We start from the raw sequence: 12,495 nt of genomic DNA, 5'->3' as shown, positions 1-12,495 counted from the left end.
CCCCCTTGGATATTCCATGTCAATAGTGTTGCATAGGCTGAGCGCTTCTAAGTTGCCTCGTTAAAAACCTTGCCAAGTAATAAAAACCCTGTGGGAAAAAAAACAATCTTGGTCGAAGGAGAAAAAGAGCACAACGCGCTTTAGTGTGGAGTAGCAGTATCACAGCTTTAGAGATAGGTGAAGTCTTCTTATCAGCACCATAAGTAGGTAGTATGTCTACGAGAGGGATGCATTAGAGTTGCTACACCAAAACCTTGCCCGGTAAACCCAGTGGGAGAAACCCGTGGTCGAAGGGAAAACATGAGCAAATGCATATATGTCAAATCAAAGCATCTTCAGGATGTAGTAAGTGGGCTGACCATGCTAAAGATGTGCCTCGTCAAAACCTTGCCAGGTAACAAAACCCAGTGGGACAAAATAACCCTGGACGAAGGACGAAAAGAGTACACGATGGTCAAGTGGGTATGCTTCAAGATACTCCCCCTGATTTTGACTCCCCCTGAAAATTACATGTTAGGTAATTCAGATAATTTACGTAGACCAATATCTTGGACATGCTTCTGGAATGTAGACTTTGGTAGTGACTTGTTGAAAAGGTCTGCACGATTGTCTTCAGATCAAATCTGCTTAACTCCAATCTTCTGATGCTCCTGTTGTTGCTAATTGAAGGAGAACTTCAGTGCAATATGTTTGGTGTTGTCTCCTTTGATGAAACTTATCTTTATCTGCTGGATGTAAGCAGCATTATCCTCATAGATAATGGTTGGTTCATCAGTGGTGGAATGCAGTCCACATGTGCTTCGAACATGCTTTGTAACGACTTTTAGCCATGTACATTCACATACTGCTTCGTGAAGAGCTAGTATCTCAGCATAATTCGAAGAGGTAGCAACAAGTGTCTATTTCGTAGACCTCCAAGAAATTGCAGTATTCCCAATGGTAAAGACATAACCAGTTTGGGAACGCGCCTTGTGCGGGTCTGATAGATAGTCTATATCAGCATATCCAACAAGGCGAGCATCATTCTGAGGATCAAGGGGGTTTGATCCATTCCTTGATGGGTAGGGATAGAATAAGCCCATATCCGCTGTACCTCTAAGGTAGCGAAAAATGTCTTTTATGCCATTCCAGTGGCGGCGTGTTGGCACAGAGCTATATCTAGCTAACAAGTTCACATCGAATGAGATGTCCTATCTAGGGCATTGAGCCAAGTACAATAATGCACCTATTGCACTTAGATATGGGACTTCTGGCACCAATATCTCTTCATTATCATCTGCAGGACGATACGGTTCTCTCTAGACTTCAGACGACCATGGGTGTGCTTGCTTTTATCCTCATTAAAGCATCTTAACATCTTCTGGATGTAATTTGGTTGATGGACCAAAATTTCATCTGCACTGTGCTCGAGCTCCAGGTCGAGACAATAATTTGTTCTCCCAAGGCCTTTCATCTCAAATCCCAACTTCAGGTGTTTTGTGGTTTCCTTGATCTCTTCAGGAGTATCAGTCAAATTTATGTCATTGACATAGACCATCACAATTCCAAACTAGGAACTTGTTTCCTTAATAAACATGCATGGGCATAGTTTATTATTCACATATCCCATTCCGATTAAATATTCACTTAGACGGTTATACCACCTCCGTCTGGATTGTTTCAATCCATAAAGTGAACGCCTCAAAACTAATGAAGAGCGTGTTCCGTGGTCTAGAACTATTTGCATTGGGTATATTAAGTCCTTCAGGAACTTTTATGTATATCTCTGTATCATGATCCCCATAGAGATAAGCTGTGACCACATTCATAACACTACAAAAAAGAATTCAATTAGCTTCACCAATTTGCGTCGGCGTGCAATTGCCGTCGCTAAAGCCTACTCTTTTGCGACGGCAAAACTTGACCGTCGCAATTGTATAGAGATTTTGCGACCGTATTAACTGCCGTCGCCCCTAGTGGTCGCCAACCACTATGAATTTACTTCGGCAAGCATTAGCCGTCGCAAGTTTTTAATAGTTTGCTACTGCAAAACACTTGCCGTCGCTTTAGGGTGGTTATCTGAACTATTCTATCTCTTTGATTAAAAGAAAACTTCTTTTCTTTCTCTGCGCTGCTCTCTTTCTTCTTTGACCCCATGACTCCATCTCGATCCGACACTGATGATTACTTTCAGATTTCCTCTCTAGATCTGCCAAATTCGTAGCAGAATGTAACCGCCGACTAATTGCTGCGATTTCGGTCCTGTCAAGTTTACCAAGCTATCTACAAACCAATCGTTCCTCTCAAGATCCTTCCTCTGGGTGAGAAACAAAAGGAAAAGGTCAGTACTATGTACATCTGTATGTCAAGAGTTCCTTTGAAAATCTGTTAATTAGATTGGGTTTTCATATTATGTAAACTTTCACCGAATCTAATATCAAATTCTGATAGGATACGTTAGGGTTTTAGTCTATTTTGAAGATCGAAAGAGTTGTGAGCTCCCTTTGTAGTTCCGCTTAAGAGATTTAGGTTTTTCTTTTGGGTCCGGTAATTGTCTCCCTTAATTCTCAGGTCTGGTTGTATTTGGATGTGAATATGGTCTCGATTATTATGGGTTTTGTTTAAAGTTGTGGTCTTTCGATGGATATTGGGGGTTTTAGATTTGTGGGTTTTCCATTGTTTTGTTTTTTGGTGAAATTGGGTTTTGGGTTTGGTTTGTTTGATCGTCGATTGTGGAAATTGAAAATGAGGGTATGGTTTTTGCTTGATTGTTCACTACAAAAAAGAATTGCAATGGCTACACATGGATAGCGTCAGTAGCCAAAAGGAGCATTGGCTTTGAGGTATTGAATATAATTTCATTCATAGTTGAAGGGTTTTGGGTTGAATAGAATTGCATTCATGCCTGAAGGGACGTTCTGTTACAGTGAATCTCTGATATAGTTGAATTTGCAGAAATTGCTGGATGCTTACAGAGGTTAAAAAGCTCAGAGAAGCAGGTTGGGAACATTTATTTAATTTGAAAAGTATACAATGTTTGGGGACAAAGTCAATTGTTGTGGTATTTCAATAAACTACAGAATATTTGCAGGCATTTCAACTCTGACCATCCCTGTGCAGTTCCAAGCAAACAAAATGGACTCAATTTGGATAAATACTGACAAACCAAGGGACATTGTTTAACGTTTATGAGCCAAAGAAGAACGATCTAAACTTTGCACTCAAAGGTCAGCCTCTTATACTTGATACAATTCTGCTGATTTATTATTCATATCATTACTCCACCATAGAACACAAACCACTAGATGTAATGTGAAAGCATAGAACACTTTTTGAGATTTTTCATTTCATCAGCTTTATGCCAATTTACTATCGCCTCAAACATTTTCATGTGTTCAATGATAAATTTTGAATTCAAATTAAATTTTCATTTCAACCAGGTGTGTGATTTTTCTATCCTTTTGTACACTGTTCTTCCATTTTACTAAACAGCCACAATCTGGATTGAACATGATTGAATCTGTCTGTGCTCTTTGTCTTAATGGACTGGCTAAATTGATTAATAAATCATTAAGTTGGCCAACCTTCATTCTAAATATCTACAAATCAGAATGTTGTTCTTCTTTACAACCCAATCAAACTAAACTAAGTAATTGTCAGTGTTTCCTTTCAACTGATTTGTTTTAGGATATTTAACCCTGAGTATAAATAATTACCTTATTCTCATCAAACATACTACTGTCTTTTTAGCTTTTTATTAGCTGCTAAATTTACAAGACCTTTCTCTTTGTTTCTGGCATCAACTGATGATCAAAGCAATGTTCATTTTTGTTTTGTTGTCTAGAAGAAGTGTGAAAGCCAAGATTGGGAAGCTACTGTTCACTGTTGTCAGCAAGCTCTTATTGTTTGCACTTTGAGTTTTGACACCTCCACATTTGGTAAGAACTTCCTCTTTCTTTTCAGGTTGGGTTTATGTCACGTTTCTTTCTAACATTGGCAAGTTTTTATGCCCACAATGTCATTTGAAGAACTATGTATTGCTGGAGCTATCATTGTCAAGTTTCCTGTTTTGGTATGTAATGCCAATTTACTATCCTTTTATATAATTAACTAATAATTTCAGCCACATGTATCATTTTTCTATCAGAATATCCTTATATTGTTTAGAACTGACTGTATTGCGCAGAATATCGCTTTGCCTCCATTTCCTGCAATTCATATTACCACCCTTTTTCTTCTTTACTTCTACCGTGCCTTCTTGCTGTATTGACTAATTTGGTTTCCCATGCCCTTTTAATTCTTATGGCTTTGATGAACTTGCAAATTTGCAAGATTTTTTTTTATGGCTTGCAAATTTGCAAGATAAATATGTAGAGAAGTATACATTCAAAAGCACACATGATATTTAGACAAAGATATAGTATATATTAGCTAGATTCTGAACATGCAACTCCTTTCTTTTTTCCTCCTCCAGGGGAGCTCATCTCCGGGACCTTCCAATACCAAAGTTTTTGGCCATTTTGTCAGCATGGGATTTTCCAATAATGGGGGCAAACTACTTTGAAGCTACTGTCAAATGGTTGCCAAAGCTATTCAGGAACATGGTAAGGGCATTATGCCATATCATTCTGTGTGGTTTATACTCGGATTCTCGGAATGCTTCAGTTTTACCATATTTATCACACTATGATAAAATATCCAGGCGAGGAAAGCGCCGATTCAATCCGTCACATCATTGTTTTCAGCAATAGTACTATCTTCAACTGTCGAGATCTCAGCCTCATTCTGTTTTACATGCTTTGACAGTCCTTTGAGATCAGATAGACAAGTTTCTTAGCTCCATGATGAAAACATGTCATTGTTACTTTCCTTTTTCTCTTTTTCCTGTGCAATCATGTAAGTTCTTTCTTTACCTCCAACATAAAACTATCTGAAGTTTATGGTAAATCTCCAGACATCTAACATTTGCACTTATGATTTCCAACAGACAATAAAAACAAATGTGAGGGCAAGCGTGTTGCTGAGACCTTGATGTTTGACTATCATCGGCAACATGGGATAGGTATAATCTCATTTCTCTTTTCCTATTTCCTCCGACTAACTTTTGGTGTTTTTCTTTTCAATGGTGAAGTCGGTCAATGTTTTTCTCTGTATTGCTTGATGGATTTAATTGACTTTCTCTTTGACTTCCATTCACTGTGTGCTGTTTTTCTACAAAATGCATTATATAACTATGTTCATTCAAGTAACTATGTTGCATTTTTGCAATTGCTTTTTGCTTTAGCTTCTGGGCACAGTTTTTACTGCCTATGCTTTCTGTTTTCAAAAAAGGCTCAGGGAGATTTTCCTTAAGCAGGATAATCTTATCCAAGGTATAATTGTTTATTGGCTTACTTGCTCTTTTCATAGTTAAGTATTGGATTCTCAAGCCATGGCTTTTGAGATGTTATTTCTGTCAAGTCTTAGAGGCATTAATTTTCATGATTATCTTTTGTTGAATAGGCCGTTTCCTTGCTGAGCTGACAAAGCAAGTGTTTTCTGATCTTTCTGCCAGTAAATATCAGGTGCTTTCATGCTCTGCTACTTTTGTATAGGTTTTAGTGGTTTTATTTCCCTTTTTTTTAATCATCAATTATGAAGAATGATAGACTGCTAGTGTGGATTAACGCTCCAACTATTAATTAATTCATACATACTTTAATTTCCCAATCTGTTGGATGTAAATACTAGTGTTTATAATAATTTAGATATCTGGATCAAGTTTAGGTTTCTGAATGATCCTTCCTTGCCTCTCTGAATGTTCATTGATATGGAACAAATGACCACTCCCTCTCCATTCCTTCTTGTTTGTTTGTCTTTCTTATTTCTCTGCATGTCCAGATTGGCTCCTTGCCTGATGCTCTGTTTTTATACTGCAGATGGCTGAGCACAGAATATCAAAATATGGCAAGAAGCAAAGTGAGTGGGACCAAATGGCTAGTTGGATAGTGAACAATGAATTGTACAGTGAGAATGTTGTATGGTTGATACAGGTAAATGCAAGATTACCTTTCAGAAATAGGTCATATGAATTTGGGGGTTCTAGTAACAATGTTAGATTTAGGGTTTAGGATTCTGTAAAAACTTGAATTCTTATTATGCAATTTTTGTCTTCTTTTAGCTGCCACGGCTGTACAATATATACCAGGAAATGGGATATATTGTACATACTGTATCATTATGTGATAGGTTCAAGATGCATCCAGTGGCCATGAAATTAGAAGGGAGTCCATAGGAGAAGGAGTTCATCCAGATTCAACTAGTGATCAAGAAATTGAGCACGCTCTAGTACTCACCAAGCCCTCTAGTTAATGATAAATAGTATTGTGGTCAAGTCTGCTTTTGAACAATATTAAGTTTGGGAATGTTTCTTCCAGAGTTTCAGTTATCTAGTATGGTAGATTCTTAGTAGATTCGTATAATTATGAAAGACTCTGGTTTGTTTGGTTAATTTCAATTTGTACTTGGTAATGAAATATAACTTGGCACTTATCAGTTGTGAGATAGCTATGAATGAAAGGATTATTTTGGTGCTTTATATTGTTTTACTATATCTTTTGATTGTGTGTAAAATGGCAGAAAAAATTGGGTGGTCAATTGGTTGTCGCTAAAGCTTCATATGGACAATATTTGAGGTGGCGACGGCAATGACGCCGTCGCAATTAATTTCACTTGGGGTGGAGGGAAAATTTCATTAAAAAAAAAAATTAGTTTATTGCAAGCGATGGCATTTGCCGTAGCAAATAGGTTACTTGCGACGGCGTTTTCAGTCGCTACATGCCGTCGCCAAATAAGCGACCAAATCATTGCTACGCTCGTTGCCGTCGCTAAATACGGTTGCGACGGCATTTTGCCGTAGCCATGAGCAATGGCGACGCCACCAACGACAACGGCGTAATTTCCGTCGCCTAGCCGTCGCCATTGGTCTTTTGGGACGGCAAACATACTTTCCGCGACGGCACAAAGCCGTGGCCAAATGAAATTTTTTTTGTAGTGTAAGCTGCATATTTAGTTTTTCGGAAACTACCAAACTGATAAGGTAGCGGAACGTTATGACGTCCATTACGGGAGAACACGCCTCCTCGTAATCAATCACAGGGCGTTGAGAAAATCTTTGCGCCACTAGACGAGCCTTATGTATCACAATCTCGTTTTTCTCATTACGCTTCCTTACAAATACCCATTTAAATCCTACAGGTTTAACATGGGGAGGTGTAGGAACAACAGGTCCAAAACACCTTTCTCTTTGTCAAGGAATCTAATTTGACCTGGATTGCTTATTTCCTTTTTGGCCAGTCGTCTCTTCGTTGATATTGATCAACAAAGCAGGGTTCGAGGTCATCGCTTATTATAATTTCGGTGGCCACCCCAAATACTAATATATCATCGATGATAATCTCAATCCGATTCCAAATCTCACTAAATTTACCGAGATTTCTCTATTCTCGGGAGTGGGTTCAAATGTTGGAGCGTCCCCCAACATGGTCTCTTCTAGGACGTACCCATAATCCAGATTTATCTCATGAGATGAATCGATTTGAGATAGCGATGTCAAGAGGATTCGTTTGTGACAAGTTTACCCTCTTCTGGGGATAAGAATCCTTCGAACCTAATGGTCTACCTCGCTTCTTGGTAGGGACATATGACTGGTTAGCCGCCATGGTCGTACCTTGTCCATCTGGGACTACACATCCTACAGGGACTTCTATCCTTGCAGGCACATTTGCAGCAGGTATATATGATCTCGTCACTTTTGCTAGATCAGAGAAAGTGTCTGGCATATTGTATTCTTATACTCTATAGATCTAGAATTGTTCACACTTCACTATTTTCATGAGGTTTGGGGATCAAGATGAGACATTGTGGGGAAATTCCATGTTAATTCACGTCGTTCATCAGAAACGGTGACGTTCTTATCTCCCCCTAACGGCGGGAAGACTGTCTCATCAAAGTGACAATTAATCCACAAATCTAGCGGTAAAGAGATCGCCTGTCAAGGGCTCTAAAGAGCACATAATGGATGGGATTCATAATCGACATACATGCCCATCCTTTGTTGAGGACCTAATTTTGTACGTTGTGACGACACAATTGGCATGTGGACTGCATACTCAAATGCGCGTAAGTGCGAAACATCAGGTTCGTACCCAGTCACCAGCTGTAACGCGGAGTAAGGTTGGTAGCAGTGGGCCTCAACAGGACCGATATAGCTGCATGCAAGATTGCATAGCCCCATGCAAAAACTAGAAGCTTGGTGCGCATTACCAAGATTCTATTTGCGAGACCATCTTGGGTGTGAACATAGGGAACTATATGTTCAGCATCAATCCCAAGGGATATGCAATAATCATCGAAAGACTTCGATGTAAACTCTCCGGTATTATCAAGTCTTATAGACTTTATGGGATAATCCGAGTGGTGAACCCTCAATTTCATGATCTAGGTGAGAGTTTAGCAAAAGCAGCGTTTGCTTGCGGACAATAGTGTAACATGTGATCACTTTGTCGATATATCAACCAAATTAAACCATTAATATTTAACTGGTCCACATGGTGGTTGGATATGTCCACAAATTTCCCTTGCATTCTGTGCAGAAAAATGGTGGTGTATGTACTAGTCTTTGCATATGATGGTCTAGTATTAAATATTCTTAACGAGTATGGCATAGTGTGTCATTATATACAAGACCCTTATTCAGAAGGGGATGCACCTGCGATGAGTTGAGGATACGGTACATCATACTTTGACCTGGGTGTCCCAAACGGTCATGCCATAGCAAGTAGTTGCTTGAATTAGTTAGCTTCTAGCTAACAGATTTCAATTTCTCCAATGTATGCTTCTGGCCACACACTTGGAGGTTATGCAAAGATATTACACTCATTTTTCTCAGTGGTTTCAACGTGATAACCGTTGGTTTGAATATCCTTAATACTCAATAACGCTCTTCTGGAACGTGGAGAATATAAGGCCTCATTAATGGTAGGTTCAGTACCATTGGACAACATACAGTGGGTTTTGCCATAACCCTCTATCAGGTTGGATTGGCCTGATACGGTTGTCACAGAGGTATGAATAGACAATAAGTTTGAAAAACATCTCTGATCTGGGAGTATGGTGTGCGTAATAGCACTTTTAACCAGACAACAAACTTCCCCACAGAATATGCCTATTCATTTATTTAATTCAATGGATCACATGTATAAATAAGTTTATTGAATTAAATATATTCGAACATAACCACATTTCTATAATCCAAAATAATTGAAAACATAACACTACTACAGAAAATTAATCAGACGACACCTCTCATACGACGGCACACTGTTTTCCGTGGTGTGAATCATTTCTCATTATTGAGACGACGGTTGTAAAATTTCCGTCTTCTAATATGAATTCAACCAACGGTTGTTTTTCATGTTGGATTTATGAATTATTTCAGAAGACATTTATAGAAAGAAGCGTGGTGTGAGGTTAAAATGATTACTGGACGGCAAGTTTCCCCATTTAAATGGTGCCAAATTTTTCCCCAAACTCCAAACTTTGAGCTGTATCATGTATCGGTGATACGACGGATAATCTAAAACTGTGGTATGAATCAATATGTATGCAAGACAGAAACAAGTCCTTCCAGCCATTCCCCCTCCCCAGCCATTTCCCCCCAACCAGTTTAAGAGGGGAGGCAAACTCAAAATTTAAAATTTGGCATTCAGACAGCATAAATTAGAAAACCATTGTGTGAGGGCTTCTCTAAAGACTTAATATTGTCCAAATGAGAGCCCAATAGCTTTAAACCACCGAAAAAAAAAATACACTTTGACAATTTCAGAGGCTGAAGAGCCTGCAGCCTGCCCCTCTCTCTTCCCACGGTTCTCTTCAACAAACCCGACCCCGACAAACCAAAACAAAAACCAACTCTACCTCAGATCCCTTCCCATCCTCTCTCTCTCAATCGCATTCACTTTCCTTCAACAACAACGAGACTAGGGTTTCATTGTTAGGCCTCCGATGTCCCTTCCAGATCCCCATTCACTCTGCTGAATTCGAAATCCCCAATTTTCTAGGGTTTAAGTTTTCAATCTCCAGTACCATTCACTCTCGAGCATGGCTTCCACGATTGGCTCTCCAAGCAGTTCGTCCTCGTCGAGGCCGCCATCGTCATCGTCACCAGTGGATGCTGCTATTGGCGGCATCATGGGTACTTTCATACTTAATCCCAATTTACCCAAATCGAAGATAGGGTTCTGGGTGTGATGAAGGCCATTTCTCCTCTCTCTCTCTCTCTCTCTCTCTCTCTCTCTCTCTCTCTCTCTCTCTCTCTCTCTCTCTCTCTCTCACTGCGACACGGCCGCACGGGCCATCTATTATCAGCCTTTCTCCGACTCCAAGTCGCCGGTGACGCCGTGACAACGGTGACATTGCTGATTTGCTGCCTTGCTGGTAAGTCGAACTTCTGGGTTTATCCAATTTCTGGCTTTCATGAATCATGATTCTCACAAACTCTTTCTGGGTTTTCACTTTCCAGTCAAAGGCGCCGGCTCTTCACTCTTGGTTTGCTCGCTTTGACTCCTCTTCAAGCTATCAAGCAACAAAGCAGAAGACTTGGTTCAATTTCTGGGTTCTTCCTTCAAGCTCAGTGAGTCTCTGAATCTCCTGTTAAGTTGCTGGGCTTTGGTGTTTCTGATTCTTGGAGCTATTTGGCTGTTTTGACTAGTATATAGAACCGTTGATTCTTCCACCATCTTATTTACATGCTTCGTTCATTACCATATTTCAGGTATTCAGTTCTCAAAGTAATTGTTGGCAAATAGCTTTTCTTCTGTAACTTAAATTGACTTTGGAAGTATAAAACCATTTCTAATTTCAAAGTAATCAATAGATCATCTGCTTAAAGGCCTAAATAGTGTACTCTTATATATGATCTATATCATTAGATTCACCTGGAGGAAGAAGCTGGTGACATACTTGTCTTCTTGACGGGTAAAGACGAAATTGAATTCGTAGAAAGACTTATTGAAGAAAAACTTAAACAGTTACCGGAGAATAGTCAAAAACTAGTAGCGGTACCTTTATTTTCATCTCTTCCGTCAGAACAGCAAATGCGAGCTTTTGCACCAGCCTGTCCTGGGTTTCGTAAGGTAATTTAGCGATAGGGTAACATTCTCATGTATTCTGATTGTTAGCATAATAAACTGTCAAGAGTAGGTATATTGCTACTCCCAATAAGGTCACTTGACCCTAAATGTTTTGAGTTGTTTTTGATTGTTTGCAAACCATAATCATAATAATTTTCATTGCTTCAGTTAAGATTCTACTAGTTCTCTACATTTTTGGTTTGTATATCTCACAGTACGTTTCTAATGGTTCTTTTTATCAACTTCTCCATTTTCGTCTTCATACTGTCTGAGTTCTGTTACATTTTTCTGTTAGCTAGGTAGTTTTGGCAACCAATATTGCTGAGACGTCAGTGACAATACCTGGAATCAAGTATGTTATAGACACTGGGGTTGTAAAAGCACACTTCTATAATCCAAACAAAGGGCTGGAACCTTTGATTGTTGTTCCAATTTCGAAAGCACAGGCTCTACAAAGGAGGTAGGCATAGCTGGTCATATTTCAGCATATTTTATGAACTTGATCGAACTGATGCTTAAGAGCAAATAGTTTCTGTATGATAATAGTTCCATTCTGTAGTTGGCGTGCAGGGAGAGAAAGACCAGGGAAATGCTTCTGTCTCTACCCAGAGAATGAATTTTGGAAACTTGAGGATTCAACAAAGCCAGATGTCAAGCGGTATGACCTCTCTAATGCCATTTTGCAACTTAAGGCTTTGGGTGTTCATTATATATGCTCTGTTTTGGTAAATGTGATTACACACACACACACACACACACACACACACACACACACACATATATATATATATATATATATATATATGGAGAAGAAGAATTTGAGGAATAGCCTTGAAGAAATTGTATGGACTTTTACTTTGTTCTTTTCCCTTTCTGGAAATCATCTTTTCAAGTGCAGAAGGCTAGCACTAGTTTATTCTGCTGTCTTTTGTATATTTGGATGCTAATATCTCTATATTACAGATATTCAAATGTTGATTTCATATTGTTGTCCTGCGAAGGCTGGCACTAGTTTATTTTGCTGTCTTTTGGATTATCACAAAATTTTATGTAGATCAGTGCATACCACAAACTGTTTCTTAATCTATAGATGCACAATTTTAGCAATCTACATTGCTATGAGAACCTTGGTGGTAAAAGGAAAATGTGACAATTCAGTATCCTTTTGAGGCATGAAGTTTGACGTGGTGGTTTTGTTCTGCAGGGAGAATTGGAAAACCCATCTTTAAAAAGCACATTTCTGGCCAAGTTTGTCATGGTGGTTTTGTTCTAAAAACAATGATCCAGGTTTGAAGGCTGCTTATAAACTGGACAATCATGTGGAAGATGGAGCAGTGACGAAAGC

General features: G+C 39.0%; 1 protein-coding gene across 7 annotated transcripts; it reads left to right on the top strand.

Annotated features, from left to right (window-relative positions):
• The first annotated feature begins 2,907 nt into the window (after positions 1–2,907).
• LOC133742174 (probable AMP deaminase) lies at positions 2,908–6,263 on the top strand. 7 transcript variants are annotated; one of them, XM_062169850.1, is made up of 10 exons: positions 2,908–2,978; positions 3,060–3,206; positions 3,824–3,917; positions 4,008–4,051; positions 4,454–4,583; positions 4,682–4,875; positions 4,967–5,041; positions 5,482–5,543; positions 5,898–6,011; positions 6,140–6,263. In XM_062169850.1, the coding sequence occupies exons 6-10, from the start codon at positions 4,821–4,823 to the stop codon at positions 6,251–6,253; spliced, it is 420 nt and encodes a 139-aa protein (XP_062025834.1). In that variant the 5' UTR covers positions 2,908–2,978; positions 3,060–3,206; positions 3,824–3,917; positions 4,008–4,051; positions 4,454–4,583; positions 4,682–4,820; the 3' UTR covers positions 6,254–6,263. The 7 variants fall into 7 exon arrangements, 6 of the variants coding, with proteins under 6 accessions (XP_062025834.1, XP_062025835.1, XP_062025837.1 ...); XM_062169851.1 differs by having other exon boundaries at positions 2,912–2,978; positions 3,071–3,206; XM_062169853.1 differs by having other exon boundaries at positions 2,918–2,978; positions 3,100–3,206.
• The last annotated feature ends 6,232 nt before the right edge of the window (positions 6,264–12,495 follow it).

Source organism: Rosa rugosa, chromosome 4 (assembly GCF_958449725.1).
Source record: "Rosa rugosa chromosome 4, drRosRugo1.1, whole genome shotgun sequence".
Lineage (NCBI taxonomy): Eukaryota > Viridiplantae > Streptophyta > Magnoliopsida > Rosales > Rosaceae > Rosa > Rosa rugosa.
This window is presented reverse-complemented; position numbering and strand designations above follow the sequence as displayed.

Coding starts and splice junctions, on each gene's coding strand:
- LOC133742174 (XM_062169850.1), top strand. CDS start 4,821: ATGATGAAAACATGTCATTGTTACTTTCCTTTTTCTCTTTTTCCTGTG. Junction 5,042..5,481: donor TCATCGGCAACATGGGATAG/GTATAATCTCAT, acceptor TTTGTTGAATAG/GCCGTTTCCTTGCTGAGCTG. Junction 5,544..5,897: donor TTTCTGCCAGTAAATATCAG/GTGCTTTCATGC, acceptor TTTATACTGCAG/ATGGCTGAGCACAGAATATC.